The 23,716-nt window shown below is 46.7% G+C and overlaps 1 protein-coding gene across 2 annotated transcripts in view; it reads right to left on the bottom strand.

The window, feature by feature from the left end:
* The window catches only part of LOC129712693 (aminopeptidase Ey-like), a 41,366-nt gene extending 18,371 nt beyond the window's left edge, over window positions 1-22,995 (bottom strand). For both annotated transcript variants that reach the window (XM_055661334.1, XM_055661333.1), the window contains exons 1-6: window positions 22,328-22,995; window positions 11,297-11,439; window positions 9,415-9,551; window positions 6,480-6,606; window positions 3,371-3,525; window positions 511-624 (exon numbers count right to left, since the gene is read on the bottom strand). In XM_055661334.1, coding sequence (XP_055517309.1) covers window positions 511-624; window positions 3,371-3,525; window positions 6,480-6,606; window positions 9,415-9,551; window positions 11,297-11,439; window positions 22,328-22,980 — 1,329 coding nt within the window. In that variant the 5' untranslated portion in view covers window positions 22,981-22,995. The remainder of the gene's footprint in view (window positions 1-510; window positions 625-3,370; window positions 3,526-6,479; window positions 6,607-9,414; window positions 9,552-11,296; window positions 11,440-22,327) is intronic.
* Window positions 22,996-23,716: the final 721 nt, after the last annotated feature.

Here is a 23,716-nt window from a genome sequence, read left to right as displayed (position 1 = left end):
CAGGCATTGATAAAGGACAAGTCCCCAGTGCGGAGCTCCGTGAAACTCCCAATCTCTCAACAACCCATTCATCACTTCCCTCCACTATCTTCCACTGCTCCACCCCCCCCCCAAGTATTCAGTGCGGAGCCACATGGTGCAGTTTATCCTGACTGTGTGCAGTTTACACTGGTGCACCACAGAGTTTACCACACGTATTGTGGTCAAAGTTGCCGCTGAATGGTCACAGTTAGATCTGTGGACTCTTCTGCTGGGGAAACTGGGCATTTACTACCTCAATGCCGAATCAAAGGCAGGCAGGCAGGCTGTAAACTGTATCCACACACTCCCAACCCGTAACTCAGCCAAATTATAGGCCGCTTCCTTCCACCTCTTCTTCATAACACATTTAAAGAACAACATGGAGGATTTTGTCACAGTTCTGACCCGCTTGAAGCACTTTTCATGCATTTTAAATGAAGATTGCTCTATAAGACTATTCTTTCACAATTCTGACCAATATCATCTTACCACATTCCACTTTGGTTCAACAAAATCTGCACCCAGGTATTCAACATAAGAGGCAAAGCCTTCATTCAGCCACAGGTCATTCCACCATTTCACAGTTACAAGGTTTCCAAACCACTGAAACAAGGGTAAAAATAGTGAGTTAGTATCAGCCTACAGATCGGTAATAGTACATGCCTATAGTCCTTCTGAGCAGACCAGAATTATAGCATATGATCATGATGGTCCCCAGAACTGGGGATACAATTAAAAAATAAAGGGATGCCCATTAAAAACAGGATGGTCCCTCCTAAAGTGTGAGTCTTTCAAACCCTTTTCTTCAAAGGACAATGGACGTAGAGGCTTTGCATCTTTTTAAGGCAGAGGTAGATAGTTACTTGATAAGCAAAGAGTTAAAGAAATGAAAGGTTCCAGAGGGCCCAGAGAAACGTGGATCTGAGCCCATAACAAGGTATGGCATGGCCTTATAACATGGCGGAGCGGGTGTGAAAGGCCAAGTGGCTACTCTTACTGTTAACGTGCATGTTAGTCTGCTGTTAGTGTTACAGTCAATGGCAATCTATTCAGTTTCATTCAAAAACAAGGTTTTATTTATAAGAGTGATATTGCTTCCTTCTCCTTCAAACCCATGTCCCTGGCAAAGGATTTGACTGACGTTTCATTGCCACTGCCTTAATTTTCTAATTACATCTTTGTTCTATTATTACAGATGGAATAACATTTGCAATTAATATGCAGCTGGATGGACAATGAGAAGTAATGAAAGAAACTACACCTATGCCAGGGACCTGGTCATTTTGTATGTACTGGTGACAAATCACATAATCCCTTATCATGTATCTGTGCACTGTAAATGGCTCGATTGTAACCATGTATTGTCTTTCTGTTGACTGGATAGCACGGAACAAAAGCTCTTCACTGAATCTCAGTACACGTGACAAGAAACTAAGCTGTAACTGTGATCAATTATTGCTAAATCGTACGATTTCCAAAGACGAGGTTGGAATTTGTCATATTTTTGATAAGGTTCCAAATGTGGCTTGTTCAAGATTGTTAAGCAATATGGATCAGGATCATTTGATAACAGCCAGTAATACAAGTAAGAGCTGATCTTCAAACTGTATGTAATTATAAGCAGTAATCAAACAATTATCATGGTTCGTGCAGAGCTGAGCTAACAGGTCGCTGCATGAAGACACTTCAAAGATTTGGGCACTGACAATGGCCAAACATATCGACAATGCAACGTCGTTCATTTGCCAAAACTAAACCAGCTTTAGACTCCTGCAGCCAAGACATCTAACACCATCGTGACAGAGAGCAAAGTAGAATCCCAGGGGAATCTCAAGGGAGTTTTTCCTTGGGATTCTTCCACCAGGTCTCCACGTTGTGCCTGCTTCTTGTTCAGAACAAAGCCTTTGTGTGACTCATTCTGTGTCATAGCAGGATTAATCTGCAGTGGGTTAATGTCCACATCATCACTGCTACCAACAGTACATTGTCCTACAACATACTGTTCTAATCATCTTCAAGGATGAGAACTCTCTTCCACTTTAACATGGAGACACAAAAGACTGCAGATGCTAGAATCTTGAGCCAAACAACCAACTCAATAAGGCAAGTCTGACCAGGTTTCATCAGCTGAAAAATAGTCCAGACCCAAATGTTGCCTGGGTTCCACCAGCACATTGTGTTTTGCTCCCGCTTTTATATATTTTGTACACAGGGAAATGGAGAATCAGGTCAAGAGAAATATACCCTCCCCCCCCTCGCCATAATGTGAACATCGAGAGGGTACCGCCCCCTCACGGCCTAAGATTCCAGCAACCCAACTTCCCTAAAAGACTGTTCCTTCAGATGAGTCCACCCATTAGTGCAGAGTTCTGTGACTGCCCCTCTGAGAGACACCCTCTCTCACTACAGAGCACACACTCAGTCACCCCTGCTCCCAAGAGAGGGTGTACATGTGATAGAGGCAGTTCAGTAAAGGTTCCTGGGGGTCAAGTAGTGAGAGAGGGCCTTGTCAAAGAGAGACCGCGCAGACTAAGCCTGGGTTAGAATAATGAGACGTGATCTCTTGAAATATACAAAATCCTTACAGAGCTTGACAAGGGAGTCACAGGCAGTGATTTCCACCGTCTGGGGGCGTCTTGAACCAACGTCACGGCTCAAGGTCAAGGGTTGGCTGGATAAGGTTAAAAAACAAAACTTCTTCACCCTGAGCATAGTGACCTTGGTACTCTCTCTCCTGGAGGGACTGTGGAGACAGTGCTGGATCTAAAAAAAGGCTACAATAGATGTTCTCTGCCTTGGATATTCACCAATAGATGGTCACATATTAAGAGTTTCAAAGGATATAGGGATTAATCGAGACATAAGAGACTGCAGATGCTGGATTGTGGAACTAAGAATAAACTCAGTGGGTCAGGCCACATCTGTGAAGTCAAAGAGGTGGTTCATGTTTTGGGTCGACAACCTGCATCAGGACCATGTACGGCGTTAGTTCGGGAAAGTGGCACTTCAGGTTGAAGATCAGCCGTGATCTTATTGAAAGGGGAGTACAAGCTCGATAGGCCAAAGAGCCTTGCCCTGCTTCTGATATCTGGTCTAATGACTGCTTGGCCAGAGTATTGTCCCTCTGTCAGTGCAGTGCTCACCCAGTACTAATACTCAGATAAAGCAGCTCTCCCTCTGTACTGCTGCTCTCGTAGTTCAGCATTCCCCAACACTGTCCCTCTGACACTAACGCACACTCCCAGCAGGACCATTCATTCATGTGCTTCATGTTTGCTGCAGACAAATCTGTCGGCATTGTGCACGAGTCGGTCTAAGATTCACTTAATCCAGTGTTCTGCACACGTACCTGATGAGCCAGCTCATGTGCTATCACCTTGACCACTCTCTCCTTGTTCCCGTTGGAAGACACTTTTGGGTCGTACAGAAGTGCTGTCTCGCGGTAAGTGACCAGCCCCCAATTCTCCATCGCACCAGCATTAAAGTCAGGAAGGGCAATCTGGTCTGTTAAAGAGATGAATCATTGAAGAGCAAACAATGTTGTAATCCGACATCCACAGCCTGAGAGTAATGCCCCTCTCCCACTTAGGAAACCTGAACCTGAACCAAGGTTTCCGTGCGGTTCCCGGAGGTTGCAGGTGGTTGCCGGAGGTTGCAGGTAGTCGAAGCAGGTAGGGAGACTGACTAAAACCTCTGGGAACTGCACGGAAACCTTGGGTGGGGCACAAATTCTCCAGAGGTTTCCGTTCAGGTTTCCTAAGTGGGACAGGGGCATTAATAAACCTTCATTTATCAGCACCACAAACACCATTAATATTTACTCAATGTTAATCTACTCTTCCAGGTAGAGTTTTGTTAACCCTCCAATCAGTTCTAGGGCAAGAACATCAAAGTAGAGAGGGAGAAATGTGAAATGTTGTAATAATAACTTTACAATAACTTTATTTACAGAGCACTTTAAAAACAACCACTGTTGCACCAAAGTGCTGTACATGACTAATCATGGACAAAAAATTTCACAGCCAATGTGAGGAGTTAAATATTGTGAGACCTTAACTTTTGTAAGAGTCCTGTAAGAACTAAACAAGTTTTAACGACATCTCTCCCGACTCTCCTAAGCCTGAGAGAATTGAGCCCCAGTCATCAGTCTCTCCTCAAAAAGACTTGCTGCTATCCCAGGACTCCGTCTGGGAACCATTACTGCATTCCTTCAGCCAAGAGAGAAAATGTTCTGGATGAGGAGAGGAAAGCTGAGTGCAGTTCTCTGGCAGCAGTCTGCAGCTGCAATAAGACTCCCTCACCCCTGCACTCAAACCCTTTAGCAATAAAAGCTGACGTGTTATTTTCTTCTTAATTGTGTGTTGGGGAGCAAAAATGTCTCAATCTCTTTCAACATAAATGCAACCCAATCTTTCACTATCTCCAAAAATATGCTGCCTCTCTGTTTTCTGGCTGACCTTACATTTTTCACATTGTACTGCCTTTCCCTTGCCCACCCCCACCTTATCCACTCCCCTCACGATCAGTATTTGGGCCTTTTAGTTTATGAATGCTGTGAGCTTTCAGACAGAGCCCTGTTTGCACCTTCTTCCATTACTGGAGGTACACTCTCATGTTGGTAAGTTGTCCTGACAGGCTCTGGTCATTATTATCCATTTGATATCCTGCATACCCGCTTTGTTTTTCCTCACAAACTATATATTTCCCGTCAGCAGAACTCTCTCTGACCCCCATCCCCAGAGACCGCTAGATCCTATGCTATATGTTTCCCGTTCTTGAGCCAAGATTTAAACCGTTCCCGTCCTACTGATGTATACAAGGATTTGTTTTACATTCTTGTTCAATCTGCCACACGGAACTTTGTCAAATCCTTCGCTAAAAACCTTATGCATGACATTTCATTGACCACCTCAACAAATGCAATCAATAGTCAATCACAATATTAGAGAAATACAGTATGGAGACAAGCCCTTCAGCCCACTGAGTCCGCACCGACCACCAATTACCCATTTACACCGACCCCACTTTAATCCTATTTTTCGTTCTCCCTACATTCTCATCAACTTCCCCGCGTGCTCTGCCGCTCACATAAACACAAGCGGCAATTTACAGCAGCCAATTAATCTACCAACCCTGGGGCGGAAAACCTGGGGGGGCCAGAGGGGACACGTCCCCCCCATGTTTTGAGAGGTGGGGGACATCCCCCCCATGTTTTTGTGATCCCAGATTTTAAAATCTCCGCTTTTAGCGCTGGATTGAGCCTCCGAAGCCTCGCGTGTCTGTGTGAGTGTGCGCATGCGCGCGTGGCCGCCAAAAAATTGTATCCCCCGTCCCCTCCATGTTTTGATAGCGAGTTCCGCTCTTGTACCAACCTACACGTCTTTAGGACATGAGAGGAAACTGAAGCACCCTGGAGAACCTCACACATTCACAGGGAGAATGTTCAAACTCCACACAGAGTGGAGTCAGGATTGAACGGGGATTTACGCCCAGAACCACTTTGTCCCCCATTGTTAACCAGATCTGTAGACAAATGCATTCTTGCTCAATCTGATATGCAACTTTATTAAATACCTTGCTAAAATACATATATAAACACCTCATTGACCACCTCAACAAATCCAATCGATAATCAAGCACAATTTTAGGGAAATACAGCACAGAAACAGGCCCTTTGGCCCACAGTCAGCTCTGACTGTCATCCACCTATTTAAGCCTCCAGGAGTGCTGACGTGCTGAACTTGAACTTTTTTCCATTTTTGTCTGCGGCTCAGCTTTGAGGATAGATAACCTGCCTCCAGTCCAAGGGCAGGGGTGTTCCCCAGGCAGACAGACAGTCTGCACTAATCTCTCCGATGTAAAAGAGAGCACATTCTGACCGGTGACCTAAATTGAAAGAGGTAAATCATTGTCATCTGATCTCCCCTCCACTCTAACTTTTCCAGCCCTCCCCCTTACCTGTACTTTCTCTACCTTCTTTGTCTGAAATTTTGAAATCTATAATACCTCAACACCTTTTACCTGCATTACACCATAATTAATCAACAGTTCGTTCACTTCAGAAAATGAATGTTACTATCAGTACAAAACTTTGTGTTACTATTCTACACATTGATAGAACAAATCACAGATGGGCAAGTCTTCAACACCATTGTGGGTGGCACTGTGGTGCTGCCTTATAGAGCTTGCAGCGCCAGGTACCTGGGTTTGATCCCGACCACGGGTGCTGTGTGTACGGAGATTGTCCGTTCTCCCCGTGACTGTGTGGGTTTTCTCCGAGATCTTCAGATTCCTCCCACACTCCAAAGACGTACAGATGTGTAGGTTAATTGGCTTGGGATAAGTGTAAATTGTCCCCAGTGTGTGTATGAGATGTCTGGGAATCGCTGGGCAGTGCGGACCCGGTGTTTCCGTGCTGTATCTCTAAACCAAACTAAAAAACAAAACTAAAATCTTACCTGATTTTGGAAGCGGATAGGCGACTCTGTAATATTTTGCAAAAAATGTGAGGATTGGCCCTGTGACATTGAGGGCATAGTTTCCCTGTCCTTCATTAATCGCTTGCTTTCGAGCCCATATGCGGATCTTAAAACAGATCAAATATATTAATGAATCAAGTATTTTGTTTCACACTAAAGTGTTCTGCAACAAAAAAATAGCAGAAAATACAAAACACTGAATGAACACAGGACTGAACGCAACTAAATGTGTGAATCGATAAACTTGGTGAAGAGGGAGTGCAGTGAAGATGACCAGGCTGCTTCTAACGATGGCGGGGTTTACCATGTGAAGGGGGGAAGCAAGAGGACCATGCCTCTCGGCTCTCAGCTTCAGAAGAACGAAAGGAGAAATGATAATATTTTCAGAGGGATCCAAGTAGATGCTTTCTGTAGAATCAAAGAAATGATTCCCTGTGCAGAAGGAGGCTGGAACTAGGGCTCATAATCTCAGGTAAGGGGCAGGTTAATTAGGACTGAAATATGGAGAAAGGAGAACCTTTGAAATGCCCTGTCCTGTCTGGAGTAAGGTGTAGGAGTCTGAAAACAATGACCACCAGGTTCCAGAATAGCTTCTACCCAACAACTATCAACCTCAACTACGAACCTGTATGTAACGGCTGGCAAAGATTACACTAAGGACTATGTGTTTTTTTTGCACAAGTATTAGTGGCTATTCATGTAATGATTTCTTCATTATTTGTGTGCATTGCGTTTACGGGTCAGTTATGTTGCTGCAAATAATATTATTGTTCTGTTGTTGTTACATATGACAATTATAAACTCCTGACACAGGACTCGGAGACTCAGGGAACTCAAATGCTGATTGGGTTCAAAGGTACCTGGACGTGGATTTTAAGGAACCGGGGGATAAGGAGGAGGTTGTAGGAAAACAATGCAATGACCGATGAGCCAAGATGTTGAAAGCAAAGGACCCAGGGCAGGGTGGCCCATTCCTGCGCTGTCTCAGTAGAGTCTATTGATTCAGAATGAACATATGACTATGTAATAGCAGATAACTCTCCCCGAGTTCAGAAAATGGACAATAGACCATTAGAAAAACAAAACCAAAGAACAATCAGTCTACAGTGCTTACAAACCTGTTAAAATAAAAATTAGTATGAATTTACAAAAAGGAGTAGTGGAGATATTAATGAGGTTGAAAGAGGAGAAACGCCCCAGACTGCTGACCTGAATGCCAAGCTGGCGAAGAAAGTGAGTGTAGAGATAGTGCTGGCCCTGGCTCTCAGCTTCCAAGATCCTACAGAGACCAGAACAGTTCCCACAGATTGGAGGGGAACACATGTAACCTCACTATTTAAGAAAGAAGAGTGGGAGAAAACAGGGAATTAGAATCCATTCAGCCTGAAATCAGCAGAAGGAAAATTCAAGAATCTATTATTAAAGAGGTGGAAACAAGACGCATAGAAAATGATAATATTGTCGGAGTCAACATGGACACATGAAAGAGAAATCATGTTTGACAAATACAAAATAGATAAAGGGGAAAGCAATAGTTATCAAGTAATTCAGCACAGAACCAGGCTCTTTGGCCATCTCCAACGGAATCCCACCATTAGCAAAATTTACCCATCTTCACCCCTTTCCACTTTCCACAGAGACCGTTCCTATCCACAACTCCCTGGGTAACTCGTCCCTTCCCACCCAAACCAACCCCTCCCCAGGTACTTTCCCCTGCAACCGCAGGAGAAGCAACACCTGTCCATATACCCCCTCACTCAACTCCATCCAAGGATTTCAGGAGGGGCAGAGGTTCACTTGAACCTCCTCCAACCTCGTCTACTGTATCCGCTGTTCCAGGTGTGGACTCTTACATATCGGCAAGACCAAGCGCAGGCTCAGCAATCGTTCCACTGAAGACCTCCGCTCAGTCTGCCTAAACCTATCCGCTTTCCCAGTTGCTACACACTTTAACTCCCCCTCCCATTCCCATGCGGACCTTTCTGTCCTGGGACTCCTCCACTGTCAGAGTGAGCCCTAGCGGAACAGCACCTCATATTTCGCTTGGACAGCTCACACCCCAGCGGTATGAATGTTGACTTCTCTAACTTCAATTACCCCTTGCTTTCCCTCTCTCCATCCCTACCTCTTCCTAGATCTCCAACCAGTCTGACTGTTCCCTTAATTAAATCTCATCTCTGAATGCTTCGTTGTCAACTTCTCCTAGCTAACAACGATCTATTCTCCACTTTCCTTGTCCTTCATCCCCTCTGATGTCTCCTTCTCACACCTTACACGTCCTTATCTCTGGGTCTTCCTCTCCCCTGACTCTCAGTCTGAAGAAGGGTCTCGACCTGAAACGTCACCCTTTCCTTCTATCCAGCAGTGCTGCCTGCTTCACTAAGTTACTCCTGTATTTTGTGTCTATCTTTGGTGTAAACCAGCATCTGCAATTCCTTCCTACACTCTTCAGCCCACCATGTCCATGCCAACCATTGTATTTATTCCTACTCATCCCATTTACCTGGAGTTGGTCCATAGCCATCTATAGTACTTCTCTAGATGCTATATTTATGCAAGAACCTCTGCTTCTACTAACTCGGACAGTATATTCCGCCCAGATTCCAGCCACACTCAGTGTGGGAACAAAGGTCAAAGATGACAGGGAATTAGCAGAATAGTCTAAAACTGGAGAGTATCGCTTTAGTGTGGAGGGTAACAATTCCGACTAGAGTGGTTGCTTGACGAGAGAGTGGTTGTAATCTAGAATGTACTGCCCAAGGAGATGGACGCAGAGACTCTTGCAATATTTATAAAGTTTCCAGACAAACTCCTGTATTGTCAAAGCATAAGGGCTGTCAACTAATGGCCCCTGTGGGACCAATCCACTGCCTCGAGAAGGAGCAGCATGGTTAACTAAAAACTGATCTCTTACCAAAGGTTTATCTGTCGCTTGCTCAATGTAACCAAAATCACAAACAATAAAAGCAAGGAGATATGTGGACATCTTGGGAGTTGTTTCAAAGGTGGTGTTGGTCCAGACGACATTATTAATAGTCAAATTTTTATTCTCTGCAGAGAAAGAGGAACAATTGTGTGCACAAATTCTGAGAGCATTTCAACATTACTTAACACACATAGTACATCATTTTCCAATGGCAGTGGGCAGTTGGATGCCTGCACCCATCATTAGACACACGGGATGTGAAAGACCCTTCAAACAACATCTAGAAGTTCTCTTTGTGGTGGAGGGGTTAGAAGTGGGAATATTAATCAGCTGATTACTAAGTGAGACACAACGTGCTGGAGTTTTACACCACCAATTATTTAATACCGCATCTGCTTATTAGGTACAGCAAGTAATTAGAGAAGCTCGCATATTCATATTTATTGCTCGGGATAATGAAATCAAACGTAGGGAGTGTAGCTTCACTTATATAGTGCCGTGTTGAGACCCCAGCTGCACCGTGTTGATCCCCTTATTTCTGAAATTATTTAAATTCTTTGGAAACAGTGGAGTGAAGATTGGCTAGACTAGTATCTGGGATGGCTGGATTCTATAGTGGACCAGCCAGGCTTGGACCAGTTTGAGCCCAGACCTGCTGGAGGCAATCTGATTTAAACATGCAAGATCTTGAGGAGTTGCAGTTTCTTCTTGAGGAACAATCTAGAACCAGGGCCCACCCATTTAAAACTGAGAAGAGACTAAATTTGAGTGGACACCAAGTGCTGAAGTAATTCAGCGGGTCAAGGCAGCATCTCTGGAGAACATGGATAGGTGACGTTTTGGGTCGAGATCCTTCTTCAGACTCTCTGTAAAATTTGAGGGGGTTGTGAGTCATTGAAACTCTCTTCCCCCAAGGGTGGTGAAGCAGAGTCTGGGACTGGGTTGACAGACAGCGGATGAAAGTCTTTCTGCTGCGGGGAGGGGCGGGGACGTGGAGTGGGGGTTACAGTCTACACCCGGAGATAGACACAAAATGCTGGAGTAACTCAGCGGGTCAGGCAGCATCTTTGGAGAGAAGGAATAGGTGATGTTTCGGAGGACTTAGAAGTCTCTCCTGACCCCCTCAGTCTGAGGAAAGGTCTCCACCCGAAACGTCACACATTCCTTCTCTCCCGCTGAGTTACCCAGTGTCTATCTTTACTGGGTCGATGTGTTGGCTTTTTGAAGATGTTTTGAGGGATGCACGGGCCAGAGTGTGGTCCCTGTGGAAAGCAGGATGGGTTGGGGGGAGATGTGCCAGGTGGTGAGATGGAGGTTGCCACCATCTACGCATCCATCAACCAGCAGGCAATCGTCAGCTGACAATGAGACTCGAGTCTCTGCAGCAGTCACGGACGAGACCAGGACCGCCCTCCACAGGGAGATCCTTATGTGCCATCGGGGCTGAACGGGAACTCCTGTTTCTCTGGACGACATCTCAGGGGGGGCTGGACCCGGGTGATATACAAATACTTTTTTCCTCATGTCCGAAGAGGGCTCTTCACCTATTTCTTTTTCCAGAGATTCTGCCTGACCCGCTGAGTTAATCCAGCATTTTGTGTCCATGTTCAGTGTAAACCAGCATCTGCAGTTCCTCCTACTGCTTTTGTTTTCATGGTTGCACTTAGGACTTTACATTTATGGGAGAAGGTTGGGAACTCTGTGTTGATGGGGATGGGGTGAGGGAGACATGGGGGTCCAACAACCAGCTGGAGCGAGGGGGGATTGGCCTCCTCTCCCGTGGTCTGAGATTGGTCACAGGTTCCTCAACCCTTTATAACAATCATCACCGCCATCGCACCCCCCTGTCGCCTCCTCTGGGATAGATTACCCAATATGGGCATGTTGGACAATGCCGTGTTCTTCGGTTCGTGGAGCAGGCTGATGGTGAACGTGGCCTTCATCGCTGGCTCGTCGAAGCAGGGGAAGGCTTTCCTGGCGTCGGTCGGCTGCATCTGGGTGGTGGCGATGATCCTGCGGACAAACAGAGGCATATTGGTCGTCAGACGGGCAGACACTTCACTTCCCTCAGGATCACTGTCATTCCTCTCAGCTGCTCCAAGGCCGCTGATGGAGCTGCCCCCACCGTCGACTTTGCCTCAACAGACCCTCCTCCGAACCAGACAAACCCACCCACCAAACACCCACATCACAGCTCCAAGCACGTTCTTCTTTGAGGAGATGCGACACGAATACCTGTTGTAGATGGTGGCATTTGCAGCAGGGCCTGGCGTGCTTGAATTCGACAAATACAGCACCACATGCTTCCCCACCTCAGCCCCTGGGCTGGGCATCTGTCCCACCGGCAGGACCGACCCACCAGAGCCGGAGGGAATGGTTCTGGGGTTCCTCAACATTGCCTCAGGCCCCAGGGATCAGGTCAAAGTCAGGCCAGGATTACCAGCCACATACTTCCCTCAGGTGACAAAACTCACTCCTCCATGTTGAGCAGCAGTGGGGAGTAGCACTGAGGAGCGGCCTCTGGGTGGGGACTTCAATGTCCATCACAGGGCTGGGTCATGTAGCACCACTGACCGAGCTTGCCAAGTCCTGAAGACAGAGCTGGCAGACTGGGTTTGGCAGGGAGTGAGCGACCAACGCCAAACCTATCGCCAAATAGACCAACGCCAAATGTAAAACCCATCTGGCTTTCCTCCCATCTCCTGCCAGAGGTAAATGTGTGAATGAAGATGATGGGTGAGTGACCTCGACAAGGTCCAGTCCCCAGTGTGAGAACCATCTATGAGGTGTTACAACAGGTAGAATGTGTGAAACTGAAGCAGAGATATGTTTTGGGGCCAATGTGCTGGGCATACCATCAGGAAAACGGGCTCATTTTGGACCTCAGCACCACTTTCCTGCACTACCTCTGTATCACTCAACTCCCTTCATATCCAAAGGGACATTGATGTCTGCACTGAATATATTCAGGTACTGAGCCTCCACAGCCCTGTGAACAGTTATAGAGACTCACTACCCTCTGGGTGAAGAACTCTACGCATCCTGGTCATTAATATCTGACTTTGTTTTGACACGGTAACCTTTTGTTCTGGACACCACAGCCCAAAGAAACATTGTCTGTACATCTACCTTGTGCAGCCCTGGAATATCTTCATACATTTCAGAGATATATCACCTCTTATTCCTCCAAAATCAAGAGCATTGACCCAATCTGCTTCATCTCATCCTGACGGAACAATCCTCCTGAACACAAATAAAGCACAAAGTGCTAGAGTAAGTCAGCACAGCGTCCCTGGAGAACATCGATACCTTGGGTCAGGACCAGTCTTTGGATTCCCCCTGAACACAATCTAGTTCATCTTCATCATACTTCCTCTATTGCAAGCACATTCTTCGTCATGTAGAAGACCAGACCTGGACCCAATATTCCAGCTGCACGCTCACTGGGAAACTTTAATATATCTTTATTTTTGTAATCAATCCTTCCTGTGACAAATGCCTTCATAATTGCTTGCTGAATAATGTTAATGTCCAGTGATTGTGTACAAGGACATCCAGGTCCCTCTAACACCATCCCCTTTCAAACTCCCATTGTTTACCCCCTTTTTTTCTTTCCTTGCTACTGAAAACAATTTACACTAGGTGGAGATATTGACCAAAACCAATCAGGAAGAGATGTTGAAAATCACAAGGCATCCAAGTTTGGGTGGGGTCTTCAGTCTGCACAGTCCAAGTGCCCAGTCAGCCTACCCTTAATAACTGATTCCAGCATCTTCCCTACTCGTGACATTGGGCAGGTCCAGGTTTGGCATGCAACAGGCAGCAGCGGCAGTGTGAACCACAACATTGCTTTCCATCCACCCTGTTCTTCCCCTTTGCCTGGCCTGTCTATTTGCAAACTATTTGCTCCCCCATTATTGGTGAAGACATATCTGGTTCACATAACACAATGTTCCATCTTCGAAAGGTGGCAGGTGGTTCTAGTGTTGCAATGCTGCTTTACTGGTTTGGCACACACTATCATGCCAAGCCATGTTCTTGCAAAATGCAAATGTATTCAAATCCACAGTCCTTCTGCTGCATTCGAACAGTGAAATATCAAATGTCTTAACTTTAATTTCATCACCTTTCACATTCTGAACTGTTCTTTCCGTCAGACCACTTGAGTAATTCACAGAGCTGGGCATATTCTGGTTTGCTCAAGTGGACCAAACTCTGCCCAAGCAATTTACCTTCTCCATAGCAAGCAGTTCTGGACGATCACGTTTAGCTAAGATCATTCTCAGCTTGTGGATTTTTGTTTGAGATGCTTTGGCATGATTGTGTGTGCCAAACCACTATTCCCAGGAAGTGCCTCCATCCACTTTTACCAACTGCAATCAGGGTCATTTCCCCACAGCTCTCATGCAACCTCAACAAAAGTTTGTTCAGTCAGGGCCAGAGACCGTGATGCGCTCAAGATTAGTGACATTCTTTGTTGTGTCTTCCAAGTGGCTGGGGTCTATCCTTGGCACTGCCTTCTGGCAGCTTGCTTATCATGCAATACATCTGGTATCTTTCAGAATAACTGCTCTTCCTTCCAGTGGAACAACAACACTAGATCCCCAGAGAAGCACATAGAAACATAGAAACTAGGTGCAGGAGTGGGCCATTTGGCCCTTCGAGCCTGCACCGCCATTCAATATGATCATGGCTGATCATCCAACTCAGTATCCTGTACCTGCCTTCTCTCCATACCCCCTGATCCCTCTAGCCACAAGGGCCACATCTAACTCCCTCGTAAATATAGCCGATGAACTGGCCTCAACTACCTTCTGTGGTAGAGAATTCCACAGATTCACCACTCTCTGTGTGAAAAAATGTTTTTCTCATCTCGGTCCTAAAAGACTTTCCCCTTTATCCTTAAGGTATTCAGGTATTCTACTCATACCCTTCTTGTAGCAATCTTGCAGCATGTTGACACTTTCTGATCCATGCTGGATGTGGTTGTACACCTACAAGAGGATCACGTGACAAGAAGCAATCTGTTGGGCTGTGATAGAGGTGCTGTCCGCGATCTCCGGTGAGGAACAAACTCACTGCCAACTGGTGCTTCATGGAGCAGTCAGCTTTTCATAGCACATCCACACTCTGACTGCACTCTCTGCTCTGCTATCCTAGGTAGTCCACTATATTAACCAAAAATATAGATGTTTGTGGTCAGTATCCCACAGTACAGGCCATGTGGAATGATGCCTTGACAGCTGTTTTCTTGAGCTAGTTGTGGATATCATTGCTTTGCTTTGGGGAAATTCCTTGATGAACTGCTAGTGGGTCACCCATCCAGGTTAGGTGACATAACACGCAAGGTAAGCCCTCTCAGAATTGCAGTCAGGATGTTGTTAGATTCTGCACTGGAACGAGCTTGTGTAAAGTCAGCAGCGCCTGCTTGAGCCAGCTCCTTCTTCCAACTCCACATTGTCTTGTAATTCAACAACTCATGTAGAAGTTTTAATATAGCCTTTATCAGTAGAGGAAGTGGCCACAGTAAATGAAGAGTGCTAAATAGACCTTGAACAAGTTGCTCAGATTAAACGTGACAGACACTTGCAGCCTTCGCCTCAATCTGCTGATCCTGCTCCATCGATGTAATGGACATTAGGCAATTTCTGAGGGAGCAAAGGATTCAGTTATGTTTTTGCTCAGGGATCATGGAACCTCCCCCTGTGGATTCTCCTTCTGCTCCTGCTCCCCAGAGTCCAAGGTAAGAACTACTCAGCCCCCAACACATGACAAGACCTTGTCCTCTGGAATGAAAGTCTGCTGTGTGGGTGCATCCAAGAAGAGCATTTATCATTCAGTGTGTAAGAAGGAACTGCAGATGTTTACACTGAAGAAAGACGCAAAATGCTGGAGTAACTCTGCGGGTCAGGCAGCAATGTTTCAGGTTGAGAGCCTGCCTCTGGACTCAAGTGTAGAGGGGTGAGAGTCCTACAGAGAGGTGTTAGGTGGAACCAGAATTTGGGGGGAGTAGAGCTACTACTCGTGGAAAAAAAGCTGTTTTTATGTCTGGCTGTGGCGGCTTTGACAGTCCGGAGTCGCCTTCCAGAGGGAAGTGCTTCAAAGAGTTTGTGGCCAGGGTGAGAGGGGTCAGAGATGATCTTACCAGCTCGCTTCCTGGCCCTTGCAGTGTACAGTTTGTCAATAGACGGAAGGTTGCATTGGTGGCTGAGCCAAACCAGAGCATGATGGAGAAGGTGAGGACAGACTCTACGATGGCCGTATAGAATTGGACCATCACTGCCTGTGGCAGATTGTGCTTCCTCAGCTGCCGCAGGAAATACATCTTCTATTGTGCCTTCTTGACTGTGGAGTCGATGGTGGCCCCTCATTTAAGGTCCTTGGAGATGATGGTTGCCAGGAACTTAAATGACTCCACAGATGATGTGATGGGGGGGGGGGGTGATGGTGGGGGGGGGGGGGGGGGGGGGGGGGGGGGGGGGGGGGGGAGCTCTCCTGAAGTCTACAATTAATTCCACTGTCTTAAGAGCATTGAGCTCCATGAGCATCTTCCAACTGCAGGTTTCCCACTTCCTGTGTTGCTTTCCTAATTCACCCAGGGTTGTTTTCCTTCTGTTCTTCTTTCCAACCCCCTCCCCCACTTCACTACCAACACTCATCACCCTCCCCCAACGGATTCCATCTGCCCATCAACCTCATACCTATCTGCATTGGCTCCTCCCTTATTTCACTGTTGCTATCACCTTCCCCAGCCTCCCTCTTCTCGCCCCCCTCTCATCTTGATGCAGTTCTAATCGCCTAACCCATCTCCCTTTATCTGTTTTCACCTATCACCTACCAACTCACCTCACTCCTCCCTCTCACTTCCATCCACTGGCCACCTCCCTCTACACTCTCAGACCAAAATGTCAACCATCCACAGCCACCACAGATGCTACCTGACCCACTGAGTTCCTCCAGCAGTTTGGGTTTTTTTTTTTGTCGTCAGAAGAGGGAGATTTGCTTCACTTTTAAGACTTCACACTTGATCTTCAAACACTCCCAGTACCTGTTCCCTTGTCCGCTGTTGGTATGAGGAAGCTGGTTCACCAGAGTTTGATTGTTCCATTCCACCCACAACATTTGAAGCCCCAGCCATGAATTACTGCCCATCTTTCATCATGTACTCATGTTCCAAAACGTTCACTCCCGTATCCAAATCAGCCGCCACCCTGACTTGGAAATTTATCAACATTCTTTACCTTTCCCGGGTCCAAAATCTGGAACTCCCACCCAGCAAAATTGTGTGAGTGCATTGTTCCAGCTGCACTGCAGTAGCTCAAGAAATGGTTCACTGCCATGTACCCAAGTGCAACTGTGATGGACACTTCCTCCCTCTTACAATCTTTGTCTACCACACAAAGTCTGCAGAGTCACTGAAGCAGAAACATCTCCACAAAGGCTTGCCATGTTTTGCTTGCCAAGTTGTGCTTCCAATTTGCCAGGGTGACAACTGTTCATGTTCTATTTATTGGCTTGTTTCCAATTAACTATTCTTATCTTGAATTGCCTTAATTCTTTATTGTAGTATTCTAAATCTTATGACGCATCTCACAGATAGTCAGATAGCACAGAAACAGGCACCGGCCCTATTTGTCTATGCTGACCAAGATGCCCCATCTATACTAGTCCCACCTGCCTGCATTTGGTCCATATCCCTCTAAACCTTTTCTATCCATGTATAACCATATAACCTTATAACAATTACAGCATGGAAACAGGCCATCTCGGCCCTTCTAGTCCATGCCGAACACGTATTCTCCCCTAGTCCCATCTACCTGCACTCAGACCATAACCCTCCATTCCTTTCCCATCCATATAACTATCCAATTTATTTTAAATGATAAAATTGAACCTGCCTCCACCACCTTCACTGGAAGCTCATTCCACACCACTACCACTCTCTGAGTAAAGAAGTTCCCCCTCATGTTTCCCCTAAACTTCTGTCCCTTAATTCTCAAGTCATGTCCTCTTGTTTGAATCTTCCCTACTCTCAGTGGGAAAAGCTTATCCACGTCAACTCTCTCTATCCCTCTCATCATTTTAAAGACCTCTATCAAGTCCCCCCTTAACCTTCTGCACTCCAAAGAATAAAGACCTAACTTAATAAATGTATCTAACCAAATGTATTTTAAATATTGTTATAGTATCTGCCTCAACTACCTCCACTGGCACCTCGTTCCATAGACCCTATGTGAAACAGTTGCCAATCAGCTTTCTATTAAATCTTGGCCATCTCACCTTAAACCTACATCCTATCGTTCTTGATTCTCCTACTCAGTGCACTCTCTCTATCTATTCCCCCCCATTATCTTACACCTCTATAAGGTCACTCCTCAACCTCCTGCATTCCAAGGGATAAAGTTCTAACTTGCCCAACCTCTCGCTAAAGACCTGGCAACATCCTCATAAATCTTCTTCACACTCTTTCCAGCTTAATGACATCCTTCCTTTAGCAGGGTGACCAAAGCTGAACACCATACTCCAAATGCAGCCACACCAACATTGGCTTGTTTCCCAGTCCAAGTTCACAAATGCCAACTTCCTTGTCTGGCCAAACATGTACTGATGAAGGAGATGTTCCTGAATACCTTTGAGGGTGTTTATAAATAGATAACTATTGTCTTTGATCATCATTTATCCAGTTCTTAATCTGTCCTCTAGCTTGATTTGGGCGGAATTGTATTGAGCACTCCTCCCTATATATTCATGAAAAAGTGGTGGTGTGCCACATCAGTGCTTGTGTGAAGGTACACCCACTGTGCTTTTGTGCATGTTCTGAGAGAACTTATTGTCTCGGTCTGCGTGGGCCAAGAGATGATCTACTTTCCACCTTCCAGTGCCTCTCCCATCACCTTCCCCCTCACACCATCTTCCCAACTTCTGTCCCACACTTGACCTCTCTTCCCAACTCCCCACACCCCTGCACTGAGACTTGCAAGCCAAAAACTGGGACTACAAGCCATGTCTTACATTTATACATTAATTTAACTAAAAACAAATTTCTCTCCAGAACACTCTCACCAAGAATATACCACATTAGAGAACCAAAACTAACATATTATTTTCTTACTGCTTGTTCCTATAACTGTGGGTTAACTGGCGTTGCCATTTCCAAATTACATCATTTAAAATATATTATGTTTTTCTTCCTGTAAACTCTACACATAAAAAGTTTGAGGTCATCCAAAACAGTCCTTGACTTAACTTGCACCACTTGCACTGAAACCCAGTTCACCAATATTCCAATATCAAAATTCCCACCCTTTCCTTTTACATTTTATTTCTTGCTATTCCCATAATCTTCACCAAACCTATTGCCCCAATGATCATGCTGCTTCCCCCTATGATCACTTGTACATCCCTAAATTTAACTCAACAAAAAACAGCATTGTTTCAAAATGTCTTTCTGATTCTTTCTTAATCAGATCATCTTTCCATTGCCACAGGCAGGCCCTTTAGAGAGATTGGACTGAGACAGGGGAGTGGAGAAGTTGAGGCGGTTGATGTCGCGATGGCAGTTATTGATAAAAAGTTCTAAAGCCGGAAATTGGCCACGAGGGGGGTGTCGCGACGGCAGTTATTGAGCTTTTTTGTGTAACTTTCCATTGCCACACTTTGTCTGTTTCTGTGAAATTCCTGTGGATAGTCTGGTGTAACAGTTGCTGTATGAAACTGGGTGGTGTTGGCATTGTGGTGTGCTTGATTGTGCATTGGGTCCAGAATTAAATGTCAAATTTTGTTGGCAGCAACATTGTTCACAGTTAATGTTGTGCAAATTGGGCTTATAATTCAGTGGATTGCAAATACAAACCTAAATGCGTAATCCAAATGCCATGCTTAAGCTGCACTGGTCGAGTCAGCTTGACGAAACAATGATCTCACCATCAGGCTTCCCACTGATCGAATGGCTTAAATTTGCAGGTTTTGCATGATATACAGGAATTACACAAGTCTCAGGAAGTTCAGGCAGGTAAAAACTGGTCCAATTACTCTGCCACTGATGACTACTTTTTGTCAACCTTACTGGCATTGAAACTTGGAACTACCTAATCCAACATGCCACTCACAGTTGCACCCATAGTTGCGGCATAAGATTTGTTAAGATTTGTCACAGTTTAAGGATAAAGGGGAAATCTTTTAGGACCGAAATGAGGAAAACTTTTTTCACACAGAGAGTGGTGGATCTCTGGAATTCTCTGCCGCAGAAGGTAGTTGAGGCCAGTTCATTGGCTGTATTTAAGAGGGAGTTAGATATGGCCCTTGTGGCTAAAGGGATCAGGCGGTATGGAGAGAAGGCAGGTACGGGATACTGAGTTGGATGATCAGCCATGATCATATTGAATGGCGGTGCAGGCTCGAAGGGCCGAATGGCCAACTCCTGCACCTATTTTCTATGTTTCTATGTTTGTATGTTTATCTCAATGTAATTAGTTTAATCTCAAAGTAATTTTGCTCCTCACTCACTAAGGATTTTGTACCCAAGAGAAACTTTTTAGAAAAGCAATAACTTGTCACTTTTAGGACTTAGGAATCAAGTGTAATGTAAATAGAAAAACAAGTGATGTCTCATGTTGATTGTTGGTGGTGAATGTGGAGTAAAAAATATGACATTTATGTCTAAGCGGCAGATTAATTAAACAATTAACGAAACATAACAGCTAACTTTGCTTAGTTTAGATCAGCACGAAACAGGCCATTCGGCCCACTGAAGCGATTCCTGCACATTAACGCTATCCTGCACCCGATAGGGGCAATTTTTACATTTACCAGGCCAATTAACCTACAAACCTGTAGGCTTTTGGAATGTGGGAGTAAAACCTAAGATCTCGGTGTAAAGCCCACGCAGGTCACAAGGGGGGCGTACAAACTCCGTACAGACAGCACCCGTAATCGGGATCGAACCCGGGTCTCCGGCGCTGCATTCGCTGTAAGGCCGCAACTCTACCGCTGCGCCACCGTGACTGCTCCTGCATTTCGTTGTCTCTGTACTGTACACTGACTATCTGAATCTGAATCCTGCGTGTTTATGCTATTCAGTGAGACTATACTGTCCTCTGACCAAGCTCTATCCACCCCACAACCCAAACCACAACACACCCACCCTAACTCTCACCCCACCCATGAACTATTGACGTGGCCTGGACAAGAACAACAGGAGCAGAAGAGGCATTTCATTAAGATCCTGGCTAACCCAGTCTCAGCCACAACACCACCATTCACACTCTCCCCAGTACCATCACCGGTACTGACCTCCCCACCATAAACGGGATCCATAGGAGGCACTGCCTCACAAAGGCAGCCAGCTTCATCAAAGATCCACCCTGGCCATGCTCTCATTTCACTCCAACCATTGGGAAGAAGGTATAGCAGTTTGAAAGCTGTGACCACCAGTTTGAAGAATAGCATCTTCCCAACAACCATCACTACACAACACTAACCTGAACTATGGACTGATCGTCTTTAGTTGCACTAAAAACTTTAGGCGTTTTTGTGTTGGGGTTATTCAAATATGGATTTGTTGTTAATTATATTATCTATGTGTATTGTATTTACATGCCTGTTATGACAATAGTCTATTTAATTGTCATTTGGACCCCTGGAGGTCCAAATGAAATGCCGTTTCTGCAGCCATACATTACACACAAATAGACCCCAGACACAACATAATTACATTTTACATGTCCATCACATAGCTGTGATGAAAGGCAAAAAAAATTATCTCTCTCACTGCACTCCCCCCCCCCGATGTCAGAGTCAAAGTCAAAGCCCCCGGCTGGCGATGGCGATTGTCCCGCGGCCATTAAAGCCACGCCGGGTGGTGCGAGTATGCTGCTGCAAGTAACATTTTATTGTTTCAAATTCTGTACATGTAACAATTAAACACTTCACTCTTGATTCAAATATATCTGCCTTGAATATAATCCAGGACCGCGCCCCGCAGCTGGCAGGGATAGATAAATGTGAAAGCGCATTAGATATTCCTTGTTCTCATCCTTGTCCGTTGTTCTTTCACAAATTTCTATAATTTGTGTTCAGAAGTTTTTCCGAACAATATTCTCGAAACATCAAAGTGTTGCTCGCGTCCCCTAAACTCCGAGATTCCTCAACCCGATGAAACGCGTTCTCTACATCGTTCTGTTCTCATCAGCTTCCCTTACTAGTTTGGAAATCCAGATTTAATCACCTCTCATCTATTTACATTCCGGGAATAAATCCAAATTTGTGGAATTATCGATGTTAAGATCTCGCACTAAAACGCACACACTCCAAAGACATGCATTTCGTTGTCTCTGTACTGTACACTGACAATGACAATTAAAATTGAATCTGAATCTGAATCTGACAAGGTGCCGGCCCCGGGAGCTGGTCATTAAACGCCAGGTGGAGATACAGGGCTTTGAGTAATTATAGTACAACCTCCATCCCTTTCTTAATTCATATTTCCCTACACCATGAAAGGCCAATCGGCCCCTTGAGCGGTGCTATAATCTCGTGGTATTACCCATCGCATTACCCCACTAACATCATTTCCCTCTCTGTAACTTCTGTTCCCGTTCGCCGAATGCCCTCCAGCCGCTTTCCACTGCGACTAATTACCCGCTAAAGACTGGGGAGAGAACCGAAATCCCCTCGGCCACAGGGAGAACATGCAAACTCCATACAGACACAAAGCGCAGGCGGGCGGGGTGCAAGTACCGCGCCCGCACTGCTTTTCACTTTGCGATCACTTTCCCCGAGTCTCCCCGCCCGGTGGACTCCCTCCCTCCCTCCCTCCCTCCCTCCCAGACACAGGTCTCGGCTGCAGATACCCCCGCGGTGACCCTCGGCCCTTCCCCGGGGAGAGGGTCCGGAAACTGACCTGGTCTGTCCCGTCTCGTCCTTGTACTGACTCCGGTAGAAACCTTTCAGGTCGTCGGCTAGCGGTCCCTCGAACTCGATGAAGAGACTGTAGTTTTTGCCGGCGGTGAGCGGGGCTGCCAGGATAATGACCAGGTACTGGGTGTCCTTCTCCAGCCAGTTGTTTTTCACGGTTAGCAGCTTCTCGTTCTGGTCCCACACCCGAGTGAGCTCCGGTCCATGCCGCGTCAGCTGGTTACTGTGCAGCAGGATCATGTCGGTGGCCTGCTGACAGTGGAACAGCACCGAGCAGCTGCCGGTGAAGAAGTAGCGGAGCGGGGATCCGGCCTCGGGCTCCAGCCGTGGCCACAGGCTCACCTGGTAGTGCAACGGCTGAAGGGAGGTGGGCAGCCGGTACCGCTGCCAGGGCTCGGCGGGCAACGGGGCGCTGGTCCGCAAACCGCTCGGCACGGTGGTCCCCGGACCACTCGGCCCATCGGTCCCCGGGCCACTCGGCACGGTGGTCCCCGGGCCGTCCGGTCCCACGGACCCCTCATTCTTATTCTTCTCCTGCGCGTAGACCACGGCCAGTGCCACGACGGTAGCGGCGGCAGCCAAGGCTAACACCCCCGCCCCCACCGCCACCGCCTTGCTGATGTAAAAACCTTTGGCCATGTCTGCGCCGGGAGCCGGCCCGGACCGCCTTTATAGCAGCCGGCCCGGGGGCCGACCTTTGCAACATCCGCAGCCACTCGCGGAGTCAGGACGTTTCCACGAGGTGCCGGGAGTCGGCGCAGGGTCTGACAGGCGGACTGAGCTCCCCGGGCAGAAGCGGAGGATACACACCGATCACCCACCCCCTGCACCAGGCGGATAGTCACCCTCCTGCCCCGTCCTGCACCCACTCCCACCACTCGCCCACAGCGACCCGCGAGTTGCAGTGCCGCGGGTAGGGGGCGTGCAAACTCCACAGAGACAGAAACCCAGACCAGGGTCTCTGGAGCTGTGAGCTGTGAGACTGCCGCTCTGTGCCACCCTCCCCGGACACCAATAACCCCCCTCCCGTCCCTCTCTTCCCCCGTCCCCATCTTTACCCAGTGGCACTTGGCGCAAAGCCCTCCCTTCACCCCCACAGGCAAATGAACAAGTTATGTGGTCCCCTCCCCTCCGGCACCCACCATTGACAACCAGGAGGCCATTCAGCCCGTCGAACCCACGCCGGCGTTCAAAGAACAATCCAACTGGAGCCAATACCCAGCACGTTACCAATCCTACAATTACAAGTTGGCAAGTCGTTGTTGCTGCTCTGCCAGGACGCGACATTGTTTTTTTTAGTTTGAAGGACTTTATTCCTTGGAGCACGGGAGGCTGAGATTATCTTATAGAGGTCTACAATGGTGGGGATAGATAC

The sequence above is a fragment of the Leucoraja erinacea genome, chromosome 33 (assembly GCF_028641065.1).
Source record: "Leucoraja erinacea ecotype New England chromosome 33, Leri_hhj_1, whole genome shotgun sequence".
Taxonomy (NCBI): Eukaryota; Metazoa; Chordata; class Chondrichthyes; order Rajiformes; family Rajidae; genus Leucoraja; species Leucoraja erinaceus.
This window is presented reverse-complemented; position numbering and strand designations above follow the sequence as displayed.